Source organism: Aethina tumida, chromosome 6, assembly GCF_024364675.1.
Source record: "Aethina tumida isolate Nest 87 chromosome 6, icAetTumi1.1, whole genome shotgun sequence".
Classification (NCBI taxonomy): Eukaryota; Metazoa; Arthropoda; class Insecta; order Coleoptera; family Nitidulidae; genus Aethina; species Aethina tumida.
This window is the reverse complement of record NC_065440.1, coordinates 10,039,177-10,063,186: the sequence shown is the minus strand read 5'-3', so window position 1 is coordinate 10,063,186 and position 24,010 is coordinate 10,039,177. Positions and strand designations below refer to the sequence as shown.

The 24,010-nt window shown below is 29.6% G+C and overlaps 2 protein-coding genes across 2 annotated transcripts; one reads left to right on the top strand and one right to left on the bottom strand.

Annotated features, from left to right (window-relative positions):
- Positions 1–2,269: 2,269 nt before the first annotated feature.
- LOC109607140 (uncharacterized) lies at positions 2,270–3,436 on the bottom strand. The gene is made up of 2 exons (XM_020023666.2): positions 3,408–3,436; positions 2,270–3,105 (listed from the first exon to the last, which is right to left on the bottom strand). Exons 1-2 carry the CDS (start codon positions 3,417–3,419, stop codon positions 2,482–2,484), a joined length of 636 nt encoding a protein of 211 aa, XP_019879225.2. The 5' UTR covers positions 3,420–3,436; the 3' UTR covers positions 2,270–2,481.
- Positions 3,437–11,173: 7,737 nt separating this feature from the next.
- On the top strand, positions 11,174–23,962 carry LOC109604476 (adenylate cyclase type 10-like). The gene is made up of 3 exons (XM_049969096.1): positions 11,174–11,932; positions 19,860–21,487; positions 21,587–23,962. Exons 1-3 carry the CDS (start codon positions 11,207–11,209, stop codon positions 23,931–23,933), a joined length of 4,701 nt encoding a protein of 1,566 aa, XP_049825053.1. The 5' UTR covers positions 11,174–11,206; the 3' UTR covers positions 23,934–23,962.
- Positions 23,963–24,010: the final 48 nt, after the last annotated feature.

Below are 24,010 nucleotides of genomic sequence, written 5' to 3'. Positions count from 1 at the left end.
TAGTAAGCTTCTGGAAAGGTATTTTAGGAGATTCTTTCCTATTTATGCAGGATAATGTTCCTCGACATGTCCGCAGATTTGCCTAAAATTGTTTGGAAATGGAAAGTGTCACCGCATTAGAGTGGTCTTCTTGTTCGCCGGATCTTAATCTCATTGTGTCCTAATGGGATAACGTTACAAGAAGAATTACAGCTGGTAAAAATATCCTTTTTCAACACAGAACAACTTATACCAGCACCGGAGGAACTGGAAAATGTTCCCCAAGAAGACATTAATAATTTAATAGAAAGCATGTCACGTCGAATTTTTGCTTACATTGCTGCTACGGATATCAACATTGATTATTAGATTAGTAAAATCCTTTATTTTTTTCTTAAAATCTAATTTACCTTAAAATTTATTTATGAGAAATTCACTTTTATATTATTTGCACTATATAAAATTTATTTTCATGATTTTGTCTATAGTTTTGTAGTAAAATTGATTTGGATAAACAGCTTTTTATTTTAAAAATACTTTTTTTTTCCAATGAAACACCGTTTCTCTTAATTACTAGGTGATTTCAATATAAGTTGGCTTGTGTAAACATAGGAATTTCACTTGCACTTCCTTTAATACCATACAAACATATTAGAATTTGCCAGAACTAGGCTACTGACTCAAAATAGCAATCTAGCAATTTATTAAATATTAACAACCATGTTTTATGGACGTGAATGACAAAAAAATGATCTTGTTGAACTAAGAAACCTACAATGTACAAGATATTATAATCAATATAAAACAACAAAAATTTTTCTAATATGCCATGATACGAACCATCGCCTCCATTGCTTCACTGTAATTTGGTACATGATGGAAGACGTATGTTTAAACCGCCATATAAACTGGATGCACCTTTCTCACCCACAACTGCTGCAGCTTCTGGATTTAATTTCTATGTACCTCTTGCACATCTAAAGGTATAATTTTACCCACAGTAATTGGAATCTTTTGAGACGACTCAAAGTAACAATATTATCGACTTTCTAAAAAGTAACAACCATGTTTATGATCTCCCTGACTCCTCTTAATCAAGAAGACCAACGACATTAGACAACTACATGCTAAGGGCAGAAGTGGAAGCAAATCCTTGTCAAACAATCGAAAAACTGTCAAACACCCTTAACCAGTCTTGGTTGAAGGTACAGAAGCATTTACAGCATATTAGAATAATAAGCAGAGCAGGTGTTTAGGTTCTCCATAATCTGTCCGAGGAGAACAAAGCCAAACGATCCATCACATGCAACGTATTGCTTCAATGGCGCCATACAGAACTGTTTTTTGATCGTTTGATTATTGGAGGCGAAAAATGAGTCTTATATGACAATCTAAAAAGTAAAAAGCTGTGGCTCCTCCAAATAAATCATCACGAAGTACTGCCAAGCCGGGTTTACATCCCATAAAGGCGCTTCTGTTTGGTGGAGAATTGTTCACTTTGAAGTGGTGAAACCTGGACAAACTGTTAATGCAGACCAACAGAAAAGTCGTCATTCTGCAACACGACAGTGCAAGACCACACTGTGTAAGACAAACACTGCAAAAAATTCATGAATTGAGGTGGGAGGTATCACCATACTCACTCTACATTGCATCCCTGGATTTCCACTTATTCCAACAACATTTTCTTAGTGGCAAAAATTCTGGAGAGATTGAAAATTTACACACTAGACGGCAAAAGGTTGTTAATAACGAGGGTGATTATATTATTGATTAGAAATAAATGCTTGTTAAAAATTTATTCGTTTGAACTTGATGTAAGAAAGCGGCCCCCTAATAAAATTATCAGAATTGACATTAATATCAGTTCACTTGTACAACATTCAGACATATTAGAATTTGTTAGAACTATAAAGGATAATAGAAAATATAATACTGCCACTTATTTTAGAAAATAGTTTTTTCAAGTAATTTATTTTTGATCGCACAGTATATATTTATTAGTTCAAATCCTCTTGTCACAAATTTTCAGTTTATTTTAAATGCAACTTTAAACATTTCATATCAGATATAATATTTTACAAATGAAATAGGAAATTTATAACTTTGGATGATAGTTTTTGATTGTTTCTTGTTTAGCCAGTATGTCAATATATCCTAGAATTGATTAAATGTACATTTCAGATTTCTCAATTTCAAATTACAATATATTTTATATTTTATACTAAGAGTAGTTTCCTCATTTCACTCTTCTGGAGGTACCAAGTAAAATAAATAAGGTGACTCAAAGTAACAATCAATAGTTTTATTAGAAAAGTGGCAACAATATTTTAAAAACATTAATGACAAAACTATGGTGATAATGATGATGATGGTGGTGGTGATGATGATGATTGATGATGATGGACTAGGAAATGATTAATGAGAAAGTATAAAACAACAATTAATAATGTACAACAAATCATAAATAAAATTCAACAACAACTAATATTCTAAGATGCCCTAATGCCATCCGTGACCTCCGCCACCACCTTCGTGTTTTGGCACATGATGGTAGACATGTTTGTAGACCGGCACGTGAACTGGGTACGGCTTTTCCACGTACTGAAGATGGTGCTTCTCGATTTCTATTTTATACGGCTTCTCCACTTCCACGGGCACAATCTTATGCACGGTAATCGGAACCTTCTTCTCAATCTCCTGCGGCACCAATTTGTAGATGGGAACCGCGATCGGCTGTGGTACCGGAACGTGAACGGGATAGGGTTGCGGTACTGGCACCTTGATGACTTGCGGCACCGGTACTCCCACCGGATGCGGAACTGGCACGCCGATCTTCTTGTAAACGGGCACCGGCACCGGTTTCGTGTGCTCGATGGTGTGCGTCGGGATGCTCACGTGCTCCTCCAAGTGTTTGGTGTCGAAGTTGCCGCCCCCAAATCCGGACTCGTAGCCGCCGGCACTGGCGCCGATCTCAAGACCGTGTCCGCCGCCGCTCTGCAATTCGTATCCCTGTCCGTAACCTTGTCCGTGGTCGAACGCCTGGCCAGAAGCTCCTTCGCCGAAGCCTCCGGCAAAGCCGGCGCTGGATGTTCCCACAACGAAGGCCAGAAGCAAATTTGCGCTCTGCAACAACGTATCCAATTTCAAACAATTTTCCATGCAACAAAACAACGTCAGTTTTAGACAGATGGCTCAACTGCTTTTTCATCTCCACGTCTAAAATCTCTCCTACATTCACAATAAAAGTGGGAAATCTTAACGCCGAGACAAAACTATCTAAAGTCATTAACCGGAAACAAAATGATAATTGGTAAATGGACCCGAATTTAATCAGCAATCTCAAACGACATGTAGAAAGTGAATGTATGTACAGATCACATTTCGCCGTCGAAAGTTTTTTACTGATGTTAAAACGCATTACTCACCAGAAATATCATGTTGTGTGCTTGTGATGGAAAACGATTTGGTACTGATGGTGCAATCCGATGGGTTTTCCTTTTTATACTATCTAATGGGTGGTGTGTGGTCAGTGAAAGGCTGCAGATTTAATGACGATTAAAATATTTGGTTTGCTTGGCCATAGATTGGTCTGAATTATTTAATAATTTGATAACAATCATAAGATTAGATTTTTTAATAGTTATTCATTAGGTAATAATAAAAAATAACATTCCAAAGTCTTAATTTGATACATTTCATAATACAATTACTTATTGAATATTAATATTTATTATTAACATATTTTTTTAATTTATGATATTAGTACTAAAAATATTTCACGGACAGAATTAATAAATTAATAAACTTAATTTTTATTGAAATAATTAATAAATTCCTCTCAACTCTATAAAACTGAAAAATAATATTTGTAAAAATTGTTGCCAATATAATTTAAAATTGCAATAAATATATAAAATAAAATAATATTTAAAGGCATTTCAAATAATTAATAAAATAAAATTATAATTAATAAATATTATCAATGAATTTCTAATATTAATTATTAATATTGATAGAATTAAGGCAGATATAGAGTCAATAAAATTATTATATTATTTATATAAAATAAAATATATTTGTACACAATTTTATTTATTAATGTATTTTTAATAACATATATTATAGTTACACACATTATATTAAAAAATTATTTAAGAGTAAATCAATTGAATAGGATATTTTTTTAATTTATGATATTAGTGCATTAAAAAGATTTCACGGACAGAATTAATAAAATAATAAACTTAATTATTATTGAAATAAATAATAAATTCCTCTTAACTCTATAAAACTGAAAAATAATATTTGTAAAAATTGTTTGCCAATATAATTTAAAATTGCAATAAATATGTAAAATAAAATAATATTTAAAGGCATTTCAAATAATTAATAAAATAAAATTAAAATTAATAAATATTATCAATGAATTTATAATATTAATTATTAATATTGATAGAATTACGACAGAAATAGAATCACTAAAATTATTATATTATTTATATAAAATAAAATATATTAGTACACAATTTTATTTATTAATGCATCTTTAATAACATATATTATAGTTACACACATTAAATTAAAAAAATATTAAAGGGTAAATCAATTGAATAGGATATTAATTAAGAAATTTATTATTTATTTATTTTTAACATTATTTTATGAGTATATATAATATATATAAAAATATATATTAAATGTATTTTAAATTCAAAATTTAAATATTTAAAACATATTAAATATATATTAATATAGACACAATAATAATTTTTTAAAATATTGTATTAATTAGGATGAAAAACATTTATTATGATGATGATAAAAATAAAAAAATAACTACAACCTAAAAATATGATTCATCTAACTTATTCAATAAGATAATGTATAAGTTTTTGAAGAACGAAAAAAAATATTGATTTTCATAATTTAGTATAGTATATATTAGTATAACAGTATATTATGTGTAAAAATATAATATATTGTATTATTTTTTACGTATTTTTAATATTGTTTATTAAATTTACATTTTTGTAAACTATAAAATATTTAAAATATGTTAATAAATTAATTAATATAGACATAATTATAATATTTTAAAATATAAAATTAATCATTTTGATAAAAAATTAACATTAATCTTAGATTTATTGTACATATTTGATTTTGTGTTTTTTTTTTTAATTTAAATTTGAGAAGCCGCATTTTATTCATAAGAAATTATTAAATGTACCCGCTTCGAAATTTTGACCATCTTTTTTTGAGACACATTTATTAAAAAATTAATATTTGGAATAAAATAATAAACAAAAAAAAATTAAATAAAAAATAAATAATATCTTGGGTTTTTTCATCTTCTTTTTTTGATATAAATATAAAATAAACCATCATAGAATCTACAATTATTTGATAGAAAATAATAAATTAATAAATTTTAATTATTATTAAGGTCAACTAGAACATCGAGAGACATTTTGAAGACAGAAAGTACATTCGTAGCACTAAAAATGCGGTCAATAAATTAAAGAATGCATTATTAATAGTAATTGTTAAATGTAAGAATTATGGAACATAATTTAATAGTTAATACTGTATATTAATTTAGGGATAATTAAGTAATTGTTGTATAAAAATTTATGTACTTTACTGTAGTTATCCCTTAGTTGTATAATTTATTTATTAATAGAACTTATTAATTAGTCCATATCATAAATAATATTTAAGTACAAGACCACTAAATGAAGACCATAAAGAGTTTTACAAAAGACACATTATAATAATAAATTTTTAATATGATACAGTTTAAATTGTCCATTCACTTTCTTAAAATTAATGCTGTTTTTAATAGGAATTACCGTAGTAAAAGTAGTTTCTTTGCCGTTACTTTTTCGGCAACACTAAACATTAATTAATTATAATACTAAAATTTCTGCAATAACATTTTATAAGACTTTTCGTATTTAATTAAAATTTTAATTAAATCTGGAATTTATTAGTATTCAAAATTATGAACATATGCCAAGTACATTTAACATGGAAATACCCCTCTAACTTTTTAATTCAATAAAAAAAAAGAAAAAATTACAATAAGACACAATTACATAATGATAATATGTTTTCTGATCCACTAAACTAACTATGTTATTGAGAAATAAATAAGCTCATATATTTTTAATAACAAAATATTACTAATTGTGTAAAAATTATATAAAAAATAATAAAAATGTTACCCAAATAATGAAACATTTTTAGATGTTAAGACAAAGCTAAACTATTAAATTCTAATTTAAAACTAGTATTTTTAAATAAATCTTCCCATAAATAATTAATTTTAATGTAACTCAATAGTTCATACAATTATTAATGATTTTTATATGATATTCGTTATTTTCGTTACCTGAATAATTTTTTTGGACAAGCAATTTGAATTTCCCAAATTCTCAAAACGTTTTCATATTTAATTAAAATGTCAATCAAATCTGAGAGTTAAATATATATATATATATATATATATATATATATATATATATATATATCGACATTTTTTTTTGTTTCTTTATATTGAAAATCTTGTTGGAAATTGTAAAAAAAAAAATACTGTGAAAGTTACAGCTCTTAATATTAATATTAAGAGGTGCTGCATCGTAAATTTTAATTTCAGGTTTAAATATCACGGGAACGGTGTTCTCTTGAATTTTGAATTTTTTTAACTCTCGTTAGAGATAATATTTTAAAATGATCAAAACAGATTTTTATAGAAAATTTAACGCTCTACAAAAAATGTCTCTTACAGTTTTTCGATATATTCATTTTTTCAAAAGTTATTTAACATTAAAGTTGGATTGATTTAAAATTTTGACATTTTTCTCATTTTCTGACGCAACCATCAACTTTATGGGAAAATTTTATATGACATTTTTTGTAGAGAATTCAATTTACTATAATTTATCTTCGAAAAAGTTTTTGATATTTTTTACAGATCATAAGTTATCTGCAGAAAACTAAAAATTTTATTAAATAAATGTTATTTTACTGCTTAAATTTAAGCATTTTATTTAAATAAATAGATTTTTACTAAAAGAATTGATTGTTTATTATAATCAAAGTAGTATATATCTTTACACTAACATACTTTTACTACAATTTGGCAATTTTTTTCTGTATTCACTTATAACTAGCAACAAGTGTTTCACGAAAAATGAAGAACAATTACAATACTAGATATATATTAATATGACTTATTAAAGATGAAAACATGCCTGTAACTTTTTATTTAATTGGATTTTAATGAGTAATAGGTAAAAATTGAGAATAATTTATTAGCACATCAATGAAAAATTCTATATTAAATACCCTTCAGAGGGAGTAAGTGCCAAATTCCATAAAATATATTTACGTTAGAAAAATTGTGATAAAGAACTGCTGTACGATTTCTTAGCTTATATGAGCTATTTACTTTTCCAAAATATATATTTTCAATAACAAAATATTAGTAGATGTGTAAAAATTAAATATAAATACAAAAAAAGGATTGTCCAAATAAAGATAGATTTTTATATATTAAAGCAAAATATGAGTCAAATAATTATGTTCAAATTTAAAACTAATATTTTTATTAAAATCCTCCAATCAATATTAATGTTACTGTAATTCCAAAGTTCACACAATTATTGATACATTTTTGTTATTTGAATAATATTATTCGACAAGTAATTTGAATTTCCTAAATTCTCAAAACGTTTTCATATTTAATTAAAATGTTAATCAAATCTGAGAGTTAAATATATTCTAAATCACGAATATATCTTATATAAATACAGTGTATCTATTTAATATGAAAACATCTCTGTAACTTTTTATTTAACTCGATTTTAATGAGTATATTTTTAAATAAATCCTCCAATGCAATATTAATGTTATTGTAATTTCAAAGTTCATAATATTATTGATTATTTTTATACATTTTTGTTATTTGAATAATTTTTTTCAACAAGTAATTGAGTTTTCCAAATTCTCAGTTTTTCATATCTAATTAAAATTTTAATCAAATTTGAGAATTCCAAATCCCGAATATATGTTATATACATTCAGTGTGTTCAATTTAAGATGAAAGCATCCCTGTAACTTTTTCTTCAACTCGATTTTAATAAGTAATAATTAAAAAAATTAAAATTATTGAGACACTGAGGCAAAAAATAAGTTCTATATTAAAAATCCTTCAATGTGCCGCCCAAATTTCATTAAAAAATGTGACAATAAAAGGACAATTGTATTATGTTTTCTGTTCCACTAAATCAACTAAGAAAATATAATATTTATATATAATATATATAAAGTATAGAAATTAAAAAAAGGAATAAAATGTGTTACACACAATAGACAATTTTTCATATCTAATTAAAATTTTATCAAATTTGAGAATTCCAAATCCCGAATATATGTTATATACACACAGTGTGTTCAATTTAAGATGGAAACATCCCTGTAACTTTTTATTCAACTTAATTTTAATAAGAAATAATTAAAAAAATTAAAATTATTGAGACATTGAGGCAAAAAATAAGTTCTACATTAAATATCCTTCAATATGCCGCCCAAATTTCATTAAAAAATGTGACAATTAAAGGACAATTGTATTATGTTTTCTGATCCACTAAATCAACTAAGAAAATATAATATATATAAAGTATAGAAATTAAAAATAAGGAATAAAAAGTGTTACACAAATAGACACATTTTTAGATATTCAATCAAAACAGAAATTAAATTGCTAAATTCGTAATTAAAATTAGTATTTGTTGAAAATTAAACGCTCTACAAAAAAGATGTCTTATAATTTTTTCATAACTCTTACGGTTTAGAATATATCGGACGTCAAAGTTCGAAGAAATTTTTGTTTTACTTCAAAACTTGTAGATAATTAAATATTATAAAATGCCCAACACATATCATTTTAGAATATTAAATGTATTTTATTTATATAAAGTTTTTTATTTAAGAAATATCATTAAATATATAAATAGAAAAGAAAAATGTATATATATATATATATATATATATATATATATATATATATATATATATATATATATATATATATATATATATATATATATATATATTAAAACTGTTAATTATTTGGTTAAAGTTATATTTAATTATATATAAAAAGACACAAACTCAGGTGCTTATGAAAAACAGAACTTCCAACATTTAAAACTATTCTCAAATTTCTCAGACAAAAAATATTCAATTATAAATTTTGTTAAAAAAAATTGAGTTACATTTTAAATAATCCTATTGAAAAATATTAAATCACTATGTTAAATTCTGATAAGAGCAAAATTATGAAATGAAAATAGTGTTAAAAAATTGACTAGAAAGAAATATACTTCGTAACATTTTCAAAATTCATCACTTAGATGGATAAATTTAAAATATTTATTAAAAAACTATTAAAATTCTTACAAAAAATGTAAATAGATTTGGCGAGATATGGATTTTGATATATAGGATTGAAGAAAAAATGGAAAAATGAGATGAGGGGACCTTCCTATTAAGAGCATTTTTTAAAGATGTTTATGAACCAATTTTTCAGTGTAGAAAAAAATCGACAAAATTTTTTTTCTTATTTATATCGAAAATCTTGTTGGAAATGGTAAAAAAAATACTGTGAAAGTTACAGTTCTTAATATTAATATTAAGAGGTGTCGCATCGTAAATTTTAATTTCCCGTTTAAACACGGGAACGGTGTTCTCTTGAATTTTTGAACTCTCGTTAGAGATAATATTTCAAAATGATCAAAACAGATTTTTATAGAAAATTTAACGCCCTACAAAAAATGTCTCTTACAGTTTTTTGATGTATTCATTTTTTCAAAAGTTATTTAACATTAAAATTGGATTGATTTAAGATTTTGACATTTTTCTCATTTTCTGACGCAACCATCAACTTTATGGGAAAATTTTATATGACATTTTTTGTAGAGAATTGAATTTTCTATAATTTATCCGGGAAAAAGTTTTCAATATTTTTTACAGATCATAAGTTACCTGCTGAAAACAAAAAATTTTATTAAATAAATGTTATTTTACTGCTTAAAATTAAACATTTTATTTAAATAACTAGATTTTTACTAAAAAAATTGATTGTTTATTATAATCAAAGTAGTATATATCGTTATACTAACGGACTTTTACTACAATTTGGCAATTTTTTTCTGTATTCACTTATTACTAGCAATAAGTGTTTCACGAAAAATGAAGAGCAATTACAATACTTATTGCTAGTTATAAGTGAATACAGGAAAAAATTGTCAAATTGGAGTAAAAGTCTGTTAGTGTAACGATATATACTACTTTGATTATAATAAACAATCAATTTTTTTAATAAAAATCTATTTATTTAAATAAAATGCTTAATTTTCAGCAGTAAAATAATATTTAATAAATTTTTTAGTTTTCAGCAGGTAACTTATGATCTGTAAAAAATATCAAAAACATTTTCGGAGATAAATTATAGAAAATTGAATTCTCTACAAAAAATGTCATATAAAATTTTCCCATAAAGTTGATGGTTGCGGCAGAAAATGAGAAAAATGTCAAAATTTTAAATCAATCCAACTTTAATGTTAAATAACTTTTGAAAAAATGAATATATCAAAAAACTGTAAGAGACATTTTTTGTAGAGCGTTAAATTTTCTATAAAAATGATTATTTTGAAATATTATCTCTAACGAGAGTTAAAAAATTGTATGTATATATATATGTATTTAATTTGGTCCTGTTATTTTGGATTTCCCTGTTGGTCTAAAGTCTGAATTGGGTGTAAAGTCAGTTGAAATTTTATAAAATCAGGCCAAAGGTGTGGACATGAAACCATTAAATTATTACCAAGAAAAGAAACAGGTTTAAACTGAAATAAATTAATTAAGGCATCAGGTTCAAAACTTTGGACGAGTGCTATAACTTCCTTCAGAGCCTTCCTCGAACGAAGTTTATAAAAGATTAATCGAAACAGGTGATTAATTGTTTTATTTTAGTGCTTTTATATTTGTTCAATGAATAAATTTTAGGTATGAGAGAAGTTGTCTCACTTTGAAGCTTTTGGTGAGAGCTAAAAATGCAATTTTGACAACGTACTTTGGAAACACCTTGTATATTGAAGTGACATTTACCTATTGTCAGAAATTAAAGAACTAAGAAGTTTCATGTCCGGTAACTGACATGAACATGTCAAGCTTAAGACAGTCAGCCCAGGACGTAGCATCGCCCGATAAACAGAAAGGCGTCAGATGGGATCCCACCTTCTCCGAAGAGAACAACGAGCTGCGACGGCAACTCGAGCTGCGCCACATAAAACGGCAGGTGGAGATCCTCGCCACCTTCCTGCCCGACAGCATCCTGAACCTGCCGAGCCTCTACCGCAACACCGGCAGCTCCTTCTCCGGCGTCGTGCTCCAGATCGACATCACGAACTGCGGCAAAATGGTGGAGAAGTACCACAAGAACAAGGGCGGCGGCATCAACCGTCTGACCAACACGCTGAACGCCTATTTCGGCGCCATAACCGAGGCGGTCGTGTACTTTGGCGGCGACGTGCTTCGGTTCACCAACGTGGGGTTTCAGTGCGTGTGGAAGTCGGAACTGACGGAGGCCATACACGAGATCATCCATAACGTGATTGTTTGTTCGATTTACATTAGGGACACGTTTGGGAACTTTCACACGGAGGTCAACGTTGATATGACGTTGAATTTGATGATATCCTCCGGTCACTTGCAACTGGCCGTCATTGGGAATGAGCACAAGAGCTTCATTTTGTTGGGTTGTACTGGAGTGGAGAAGAAATATTCGTATGAAAAAGACATTGTTATTATCGATGTGTCTGCTTGGGGGCATTGTCGTGAAGATGCTTACGAAGTTGAATATTTGACAGAAGACAAAGTTGAAGTAAGCAATATTATTTTCTTACTTGATGATTTTTTTAATAGTATTGTAAGGTAACTCCTATGGTACCCCATAAGAAATTAATAACAAATTTACAGTATAATTATTTCTTCAGATCAAGTAATTCATATATGTTTAAAAGAAAAAAGGCAAAAATGTCCAAAATATCTGAAAATCTCTATTTTTTCCTAATTCTTAATGACAACAGTTAAATAAATTCAATTTTGTCAGATGGATTTAAATATTCAGGGAACAGTGATCATTAATTGGCTAACAGAATATTTTTTTTTTGGTGTCAGAATACAAAGAACTTCTTAAAACTCTTTTAAAATGCTGGTTTCAAAAATTCCATCAGATTTCCACTACCAGCTCTAGTTTTTGAGATGTAGACTAATTGAATTTAATTCAAGTAAAGGACATAAGTAAAGATATCTTTTGAGTATAAAATTTTATACCATAAATTGTAAACTCCAGATACTACTGATATCAGGGATTTCTGTATCATATGACTAAGGTATCCCATAAAGAGTGTAATAACTAATCCACAGTAAAATTGTTTCTTCAGATTAAGTAATTTATATATGTATTAAAAAAAAAGGCAAAAATGTCAAAAATATCTAAAAGCCTTGCTTATTCTTTTCTAAATCTTAAAGCCAACAGTTGACCAAATTCAATTTCGTCAAATGGATTTAAATGTTCAGTGAACAATGGTCTCTAATTGGTTAGAAATGTCACTCATTAACAAAATATTTTTTTGTTTGGTGTCAGAATACAAAGAACTTCTTAAAACTCTTTTAAAGTGCTGGTTCCAAAAATGCCATCAGATTTCCACTACCAGCTCTGGTTCTTGAGATGTAAACTAATTGAATTTATTTCAAATAAAAGACATAAGTAAAGATATCTTTTGGGTATAAAGTTTTATACCATAAATTGTAAACTCCAGATATTACTGATATCAAGGATTTCTGTCTCATATGACTAAGGTATCCCATAAAGAGTGTAATAACAAATCCATAGTAAAATAGTTTCTTCAGATCAAGTAATTCATATTTGTATTAAAGAAAAAAGGCAAAAATGTCAAAAATATCTGAAAGCCTTTATTATTCTTTTCTAAATCTTAAGGCCAACAGTTGACCAAATTCAATTTCGTCAAATGGATTTAAATGTTCAGTGAACAATGGTCTCTAATTGGTTAGAGATGTCGCACATTAACAAAATATTTTTTGTTTGGTGTCAGAATACAAAGAATTTCTTCAAACTCTTAAAGTGCTGGTTCCAAAAAAGCCATCAGATTTCCACTACCAGCTCTAATTTTTTAGATGCAGACTAATTGAATTTAATTCAAATAAAAGACATAAGTAAAGATATCTTTTGGGTATAAAATTTTATACCATGAATTGTAAACTCCACATATTACTGCTAACAAGGATTTCTGTATCATATGACTAAGGTATCCCATAAAGAGTGTAATAACAAATCCATAGTAAAATAGTTTCTTCAGATCAAGTAATTCATATATGTATTAAAGAAAAAAGGCAAAAATGTCAAAAATATCTAAAAGTCTTTCTTATTCTTTTCTAAATCTTAAAGCCAACAGTTGACCAAATTCAGTTTCGTCAAATGGTTTTAAATGTTCAGTGAACAATGGTCTCTAATTGGTTAGAGATGTCACACATTAACAAAATATTGTTTATTTGGCGTCAGAATACAAAGAACTTCTTTAAACTCTTTTAAAGTGCTGGTTCCAAAAATGCCATCAGATTTCCACTACCAGCTCTAGTTTTTGAGATGTGGACTAATTGAATTTAATTCAAATAAAAGACATAAGTAAAATATCTTTAGGGTATAAAGTTTTATACCATACATTGTAAACCCCAGATATTACTGATATCAGGAATTTCTGTATCATATGACTAAGGTATCCCATAAAAAGTGTAATAATAAATCCATTGTAAAATAGTTTCTTCATATCAAATAATTCATATATGTATTAAAGAAAAAAGGCAAAAATGTCAAATATATCTGAAAGCCTTTCTTATTCTTTCCTAAATCTTAAAACCAACAGTTGACCAAATTCAGTTTCGTCAAATGGTTTTAAATGTTCAGTGAACAATGGTCTCTAATTGGTTAGAAATGTCACACATTAAAAAAATATTTTTTGTTTGGTGTCAGAATACAAAGAAAAACTTTTAAAATGCTGGTTTCAAAAATTCCATCAGATTTCCACTACCAGCTCTAGTTTTTGAGATGTAGACTAATTGAATTTAATTTAAATAAAAGACATAAGTAAAGATATCTTTTGAGTATAAAATTTTATACCATAAATTGTAAACTCCAGATATTACTGATATCAGGGATTTCTGTATCATATGACTAAGGTATCCCATAAAGAGTGTAATAACTAATCCATAGTAAAATTGTTTCTTCAGATTAAGTAATTTATATATGTATTAAAAAAAAAGGCAAAAGTCAAAAATTTCTAAAAGTCTTTCTTATTCTTTCTTAAATCTTAAAGCCAACAGTTGACCAAATTCAATTTCGTCAAATGGGTTTAAATGTTCAGTAAACAATGGTCTCTAATTGGTTAGAGATGTCACACATTAACAAAATATTTTTTGTTTGGTGTCAGAATACAAAGAACTTCTTAAAACTTTTTTAAAGTGCTGGTTCCAAAAAGCCATCATATTTCCACTACCAGCTCTAGTTTTTGATATGTAGACTAATTAAATTTAATTCAAATAAAAGACATAAGTAAAGATATCTTTTGGGTATAAAGATTTATACCATAAATTGTAAACTCCAGATATTACTGATATCAAGGATTTCTGTATCATATGACTAAGGTATCCCATAAAGAGTGTAATAACAAATCCATAGTAAAATAGTTTCTTCAGATTAAGTAATTCATATATGTATTAAAGAAAAAAGGCAAAAATGTCAAAAATATCTAAAGGTCTTTCTTATTCTTTCTTAAATCTTAAAGCCAACAATTGACCAAATTCAATTTCGTCAAATGGATTTAAATGTTCAGTGAACAATGGTCTCTAATTGGTTAGAGATATCACACATTAAAAAAATATTTTTTTTTGTGTCAGAATACAAAGAACTTCTTAAAATTCTTAAAGTGCTGGTTCCAAAAATGTCATCAGATTTCCACTACCAGCTCTAGTTTTTGAGATGTAGACTAATGGAATTTAATTCAAATAAAAGACATAAGTAAAGATATCTTTTGGGTATAAAGTTTTATACCATAAATTGTAAACTTCAGATATTACTGATATCAGGGATTTATGTATCATATGACTAAGGTATCCCATAAAAAGTGTAATAATAAATCCATAGTAAAATAGTTTCTTCATATCAAATAATTCATATATGTATTAAAGAAAAAAGGCAAAAATGTCAAATATATCTGAAAACCTTTCTTATTCTTTCCTAAATCTTAAAACCAACAGTTGACCAAATTTAGTTTCGTCAAATGGATTTAAATGTTCAGTGAACAATGGTCTCTAATTGGTTAGAGATGTCACACATTAACAAAATATTTTTTGTTTGGTGTCAGAATACAAAGAAAAACTCTTTTAAAATGCTGGTTTCAAAAATTCTATCAGATTTCCACTACCAGCTCTAGTTTTTGAGATGTAGACTAATTGAATTTAATTCAAGTAAAAGACATAAGTAAAGATATCTTTTGAGTATAAAATTTTATACCATAAATTGTAAACTCCAGATACTACTGATATCAGGGATTTCTGTATCATATGACTAAGGTATCCCATAAAGAGTGTAATAACTAATCCACAGTAAAATTGTTTCTTCAGATTAAGTAATTTATATATGTATTAAAAAAAAGGCAAAAAAGTCAAAAATATCTAAAAGCCTTTCTTATTCTTTTCTAAATCTTAAAGCCAACAGTTGACCAAATTCAGTTTCGTCAAATGGAGTTAAATGTTCAGTGAACAATGGTCTCTAATTGGTTAGAGATGTCGCACATTAACAAAATATTTTTTGTTTGGTGTCAGAATACAAAGAACTTCTTAAAACTCTTTTAAAGTGCTGGTTCCAAAAATGCCATCAGATTTCCATTACCAGCTCTAGTTTTTGAAATGTAGACTAATTGAATTCAATTCAAATAAGACATAAGTAAAGATATCTTTTGATTATAACGTTTTATACCATATATTGTAAACTCCAGATATTACTGATATCAGGGATTCCTGTATCATATGACTAAGGTATCCCATAAAGAGTATAATATCCAATCCATAGTAAAATAGGTTCTTCAGATCAAGTAATTCATATATGTATTAAATAAAAAAGTCAAAATGTCAAAAATATCTGAAAGCTTTTCTTGTTCTTTCCTAAATGTTAAAGCCAACAGTTAACCAAATTCAATTTCATCAAATGGATTTAAATGTTCAGTGAACAATGGTCTCTAATTGGTTAGAGATGTCGCACATTAACAAAATATTTTTTGTTTGGTGTCAGAATACAAAGAACTTCTTCAAACTCTTAAAGTGCTGGTTCCAAAAATCCCATCAGATTTCCACTACCAGCTCTAATTTTTTAGATGTAGACTAATTTAATTTAATTCAAATAAAAGACATAAGTAAAGATGTCTTTTGGGTATAAAGTTTTATACCATAAATTGTAAACTCCTGATATTATTGACATCAGGGATTTCTGTATCATATGACTAAGGTATTCCAAAAAGAGTGTAATAACAAATCCATAGTAAAATAGTTTCTTCAGATCAAGTAATTTATATATGTATTAAAAAAAGGCAAAAATGTCAAAAATATCTGAAATCCTTTATTATTCTTTTCTAAATCTTAAGGCCAACAGTTGACCAAATTCAATTTCGTCAAATGATTAAATGTTCAGTGAACAATGGTCTCTAATTGGTTAGAGATATCACGCATTAACAAAATATTTTTTTTTGTGTCAGAATACAAAGAACTTCTTAAAACTCTTTTAAAGTGCTGGTTCCAAAAATGCCATCAGATTTCCACTACCAGCTCTAGTTTTTGAGATGTAGACTAATTGAATTTAATTCAAATAAAAGACATCAGTAAAGATATCTTTTGATTATAAAGTTTTATACCATATATTGTAAAGTCCAGATATTACTGATATCAGGGATTTCTGTATCATATGACTAAGGTATCCCATAATGAGTGTAATAACAAATCCATAGTAAAATAGTTTCTTCAGATCAAATAATTCATATATGTATTAAATAAAAAAGCCAAAATGTCAAAAATATTTGAAAGCTTTTCTTGTTCTTTCCTAAATGTTAAAGCCAACAGTTGACCAAATTCAATTTCATCAAATGGATTTAAATGTTCAGTGAACAATGGTCTCTAATTGGTTAGAGATGTCACACATTAACAAAATATTTTTTGTTTGGTGTCAGAATACAAAGAACTTCTTAAAACTCTTTTAAAGTGCTGGTTCCAAAAAGCCATCAGATTTCCACTGCCAGCTCTAGTTTTTGAGATGTGGACTAATTGAATTTAATTCAAATAAAAGACATAAGTAAAGATATCTTTTGAGTATAAAATTTTATACCATAAATTACAAACTCCAGATATTACTGATATCAGGGATTTCTGTATCATATAACCAAGGTATCCCATAAAGAGTATAATATCCAATCCATAGTAAAATAGGTTCTTCAGATCAAGTAATTCATATATGTATTAAATAAAAAAGCCAAAATGTCAATAATATATGAAAGCTTTTCTTGTTCTTTCCTAAATGTTAAAGCCAACAGTTGACCAAATTCATTTTCTTCAAATGGAATTAAATGTTCAGTGAACAATGGTCTCTAATTGGTTAGAGATGTCACACATTAACAAAATATTTTTTGTTTGGTGTCAGAATACAAAGAACTCCTTAAAACTCTTTTAAAGTGCTGGTTCCAAAAAGCCATCAGATTTCCACTACCAGCTCTAGTTTTTGAGATGTAGACTAATTAAATTTAATTCAAATAAAAGACATAAGTAAAGATATCTTTTGGGTATAAAATTTTATACCATGAATTGTAAACTCCACATATTACTGATACCAAGGATTTCTGAATCATATGACTAAGGTATCCCATAAAAAGTGTAATAACTAATCCATAGTAAAATAGTTTCCACAGATCAAGTAATTCATATATGTATTAAAGAAAAAAGGCAAAAATGTCAAAAATATCTGAAAGGATTTCTTGTCCTTTCCTAAATCTTAAAGCCAACAGTTGGCCAAATTCAGTTTCGTCAAATGGATTTAAATGTTCAGTAAACAATGGTATCAAATTGGTTAGATATTTCACACATTAACAAAATATTTTTTGTTCGGTGTCAGAATAGAAAGAACTTCTTAAAACTCTTTTAAAGTGCTGGTTCCAAAAATGCCATCAGATTTCCACTGCCAGCTCTAGTTTTTGAAATGTAGAATTTAATTCAAATAAAAGACATAGGTAAAAATATCTTTTGGGTATAAAATTTTATACCATAAATTGTAAACTCCAGATATTAATGATATCAGGGATTTCTGTATCATATCACTAAGGTATCCCATAAAGAGTGTAATATCAAATCCATAGTAAAATAGTTTCTTCAGATCAAGTAATTCATTATGTATTAAAGAAAAAAGGCAAAAATTTCAAAAATATCTGAAAGCCTTTCTTGTTCTTTCCTAAATCTTAAAGCCAACAGTTGACCAAATTCAGTTTCGTCAAATGGATTTAAATGTTCAGTGAACAATGGTCTCTAATTGGTTAGAGATGTCACACATTAAAAAAATATTTTTTGTTTGGTGTCAGAATACAAAGAAAAACTCTTTTAAAATGCTGGTTTCAAAAATTCCATCAGATTTCCACTACCAGCTCTAGTTTTTGAGATGTAGCCTAATTGAATTTAATTTAAATAAAAGACATAAGTAAAGATATCTTTTGAGTATAAAATTTTATACCATAAATTGTAAACTCCAGATATTACTGATATCAGGGATTTCTGTATCATATGACTAAGGTATCCCATAAAGAGTGTAATAACTAATCCATAGTAAAATTGTTTCTTCAGATTAAGTAATTTATATATGTATTAAAAAAAAAGGCAAAAAAGTCAAAAATTTCTAAAAGTCTTTCTTATTCTTTCTTAAATCTTAAAGCCAACAGTTGACCAAATTCAATTTCGTCAAATGGGTTTAAATGTTCAGTAAACAATTGTCCCTAATTGGTTAGAGATATCACACATTAACAAAATATTTTTTTTTGTGTCAGAATACAAAGAACTTCTTAAAATTCTTAAAGTGCTGGTTCCAAAAATGTCATCAGATTTCCACTACCAGCTCTAGTTTTTGAGATGTAGACTAATTGAATTTAATTCAAATAAAAGACATAAGTAAAGGTATCTTTTGGGTATAAAGATTTATACCATAAATTGTAAACTCCAGATATTACTGATGTCAGGGATTTCTGTATCATTTGACTAAGGTATCCCACAAAGAATGTAATATCAAATCCATAGTAAAATAGTTTCTTCAGATCAAGTAATTCATATTTGTATTAAAGAAAAAAGGCAATAGTGTCCAAAATATCTGAAAGTCTTTCTCATTCTTTCCTAGTTCTTAATGTCAACAGTTGATCAAATTCAATTTTATCAGATGGATTTAAATGTTCACTGAACAATGGTCTTAATTAGTTAAATATGTCACAGGTTAGTTGTTATGTTATAGACGAAATCTGGATTTTGTTCCAAAAATCATCTTCGTCATTGTATTTTAGTGTGAAATTGATTTTTGAAAATCTTATATTCTCATATATATGTTGTATATTATATTATTATTTTAATTGATTAGAAGAATAAATATATGAGAATACAATTTTTAATTGAACTGATTGGTACTCAGATGTTTATAAATATAACTTTTCCATTTCCAGATAATCCGTTATTACGACAAGTTGGCTTATTCGAAAGTGAACACTCACGAGCAACTCCAAACAGTACAAATCATGTGCCAAAAACACTTAAAGCACAGAGAGACGTTGCACAAACTACGTAAATTCAACGACACCCTGACCGACTTCAAAATCACCGAAAGCTTCATGCGTGACCTGCCTTCAAGACCTGCAGTTTCGGACGCACCAAGAACATGGATGACCAACGAGCTGAAACCCTTCGTCATCGATCCCATCGGGTACCAAGTCGAAGAGAAATTGGCCGTCGACTATTTGACGGAGAGTCGCGAGATAACCGTCACCACCGTCACGTGCGAAATCGATCTGGAAGATGTGGACTTGATAAAGAAGATCGAGGAAATTTACAACGTCACCTGCAAATACGTTTCAATGTACCTGGGACACGTGATAAGTCTGAGGGTCATAGGCAAAATCATCAACATCACCATCTCCTTCGGTTTGCGAGGTGTGAAGCACGAGCTGGAAAGTAGGAACGCCCTAAGGGCCTCGAATAAAATCACTTATCACGTGCGCAACGTCATGAAGATGACGAACATATCGGTCAGCGTTTCCATCGGGTTCGTTTATTGTGGCGTCTTGGGGCATCCGCACAGGCGGGAGTATTGTCTGATTGGCGAAGCTTACAAGAGATCGATAACGTTAATCAAACATTACCCCAACCAAATCACCTGCGACTATCTGACTTTCAAAAACTCCAAGCTGTCCTCTTCGTACTTTATTATTTTGAGCCAAACCCCAGGAACTAGTGGGCAAACCAACTTTAGTTACTGCGAAAACATGGACGTGGAGCCACCTGTGGAGCCACACATCAAACCCATGTTGGGACGGGAGTCCATAATGGAGTTCATCAATATGGTGATCCACCATCCACATAAAGTTGGCTATGTGTCTGGTTTAGTCCTTAAAGCCCCCCACGACATGGGGATCACTAAAATACTAAAATCAGTCGTAAGAAAGTATACAGCTGACGCATATACATTGGCAGCCATTGAATTGATCGGCAAACAAAGGCCCTATTACACAGTCTCCATACTATATAATCAAATCTATAACAAGTGGGCAGACATCGACAGCCCCAACGTGTCCGTGATCAAAAGCATGCCCCGAGACTTATGGAGCTTCAACGAGGCACTACAAAAAAATGCCAAACTAAATCCCAAAATGTACTCCGAAAGGAAGTACAAAATCGTCCAATCCTTCAAGACAATATGCAAAGGTGACAGCTCGACGAACACCATTTGCGTCATCGACAACGCCCAGTACATCGACCAGAAGAGCTTCGACGTGCTGCAGGCAGCAATGGAAGAGAAGTCGGTCCGGGTGATTTGCGGCGGATGTTTCGATCAAGGTAACTGGGACACGTTGTGGAAGTTCTCTCTGGGTGGACTTATGAAGGTTATGGACGTGTATCCGCTGCCGGAACTGTACATCGCCCCACTGCTGTGTCAGATGTTGAATGTGAAAGGCGTGTCCAAAAAGTTGGTGTCGTTAATTGTGAAAAGTTGCGACGGCAAACCCGGTTACGTACAAAAAAGTATCCTAAGACTGATTAACAGTGGTTGCATTCAAATGCAGTACATGCTGCTCTCGTATGCGGAAAGTTTGAACGAGTTGATCATCCCGGAGGAAAATACAATTGTTGAGCCAGAGTTGATGACTAGTATAACTGCCATCGATAAGTTGTTGAGCAAAAGTTTTTTGCAAGATGAAAGATATGTTATACCAGTGGCTAGGTTTGTGGAAAATGACACTGAAATAGGCAATCTAACGTTGGATGCAATAACTTACGAAGAATACAGCATGTTCACAGCCTATCAACAGTTGGTGATCAAAACCAGTTCCGTTCTGGGGGAGTCCTTCAGCAGAACTTTGCTAGTGGTTGCCCTGAAATATCCCAACGATCAGCTTCTAGCAAGCTCCATCAAAATCTTGTTCGAAGAGAACATATTTGACTGTGGCACCAAATACATCAACTGCATAAACAAAGATGTCAAACCTTTAATTTGTCAGTGTTACGACTATGACAAGGAAGCAGACCACTTGTTTGGTCTGCCTCCTTATGCCTTCTGTAAATTCATTTTTTTCAAGAACAAAACTCTAAGAGTCTTTGCTTACAATCTGGTACCTGAACACCAACGACGCGAGTTGCATACAAAGGCCACAGAAATTTTAGAATACCAGAACAACTTGTGCCCGTACTGCGTTCACGACAATTCCGCTGTTGTGATAGTGATGAGAAAGTTCGACGAACTGGCCGAAGCTTGTAACACGGGAATCTATAAAAAGCCCGCGCCAAAATGTATGGAGACTTCAAAACCCGCCGACAAAAGACTAAAAAAAATTATACGGGAAAGCATTTTATTGAGTTGCCAGCCTGGTAAAAGATCCGAAAAGCCCCCTCTGAGAAAGATATACGACTCGTCCACGTGTTTTTGTCTGGAGATGCTTACCAAAGTGTATGCCGACCTGGTGTATCACAGTAGAGCAGCTGAACACTTGGGGAAGATGATTTTTTTCCTCATCCAGTACAGCATCATCTTTTTAATTATGAACGAGGTGGAAGACTGTATTCCTCTTCTGACCGAAGCCAGTGAGTTGTGCATGTGCAATTCGAAGTTACAGTATCTGACGGAAGACTTTAGGAAGGTTAACCTAGGCAAAATTCACATGCTTCTGGCTGAGGTGCATTTAATACTCAACAATTTGGCAATTGCCAAGAATCACATTTGTGTCAGTTTAAGGCAATTCGATGCACCTATGATTGCAATGTTCTATAAATCAGCCAACTCTCTCTTAACTACAACATATTTGGAGCGAAGCGACCATTTGGTCAGGAAACCGAAACTCATACCGTTTCTAAAGTACGACTTTGGCATTTGCATGAATCTGGTGAGCATTATTCTATACAGGGAGGGGCGATACGACATGGCTAAAATGGCTACAACCAAAAGTTTGACCTATATCAAACAATTGAATCCTGATGTAAAGATGTTGTGTGATGTATATTCGACTGCCATTGAGCTTTATTCGTTTTGCGGTGACACTCACGTTTGTGAACAATTGGAAAATCGAATTAATTTAGAGATTTTAAAGTGTTACACTCAAAATACTGTGATTGAACTACTGGATATATGCAAATTGTTGTACTTGGTGTTTCAAAACAGATCTTTGTCGGGGAACATTCAAGACACGTTGAAGCTGGGTTACAGAACCATAGAAATAAATTTGGTTTGTCAGTCTTACAAAATTATTATGGACATGCTGCCTATTATGAGTTCCTTATTATTAATGGCTCAAAAAATTGAAGATGCTGTACAACTGGCCGTAATGTTGTGTGGCTATTCCACAAAATATGACCAATGGGCACTCATTGGATATTTTGCCTTTTGTTTGGAACTCGCTTTGGAGTGCAGTTTCTTTTTGGAACCGGTTGACAAAGTAATAAGATTCGTGAACATCTATTACATTGAAGAGAATAAAACGGTGGCAACAAACATTGACAACAAACTTATTTTATTAGTGGTCAACTATCACGCCAAAAACTCTGAAATACAACAAGCCAAAAAGTGGATGTTATTCTATAGATCCGAATTGGATCAAGAGTTTTCTTATATTTCCGTCTGCAATTTGATGAAAAGATTCGAAAACGAACTACTGATCATCGTAATGAGTTTAAAGTACCAAATTCCAGATCGGGACGTCCATGAGAAGGACGCAAAATTTCTAAACAAACAATGTAAAAATGCCGCACAAAAATGGAAGACATATTATCCCAGATATTTACTACTCCAAGCTTACTATTCGTTAATAAGGCAAAAGAAAAAGAAATATAAATCGCTTCTGAGGAAGGCATTGAAGGTGGCAAGTAATAGAAATAATATTTTGGAACAAAGTTGGATAACATTAAATCAATTGTCATGGAAATCTAACGGTACTTCAGACCTTGTGGAAATGAAGCAATATTCATGGTCTTTGGCTTCGCATTATTCACCACTACATTGGTCTCAAATCATGTATCCGTTACCCTTAATCTGAAGACATTAATTAAAAGTTAATAGATTTTATTAATGTGTGTATTTACTTTAAATACCCAACTTTTATGAAATTTAAAT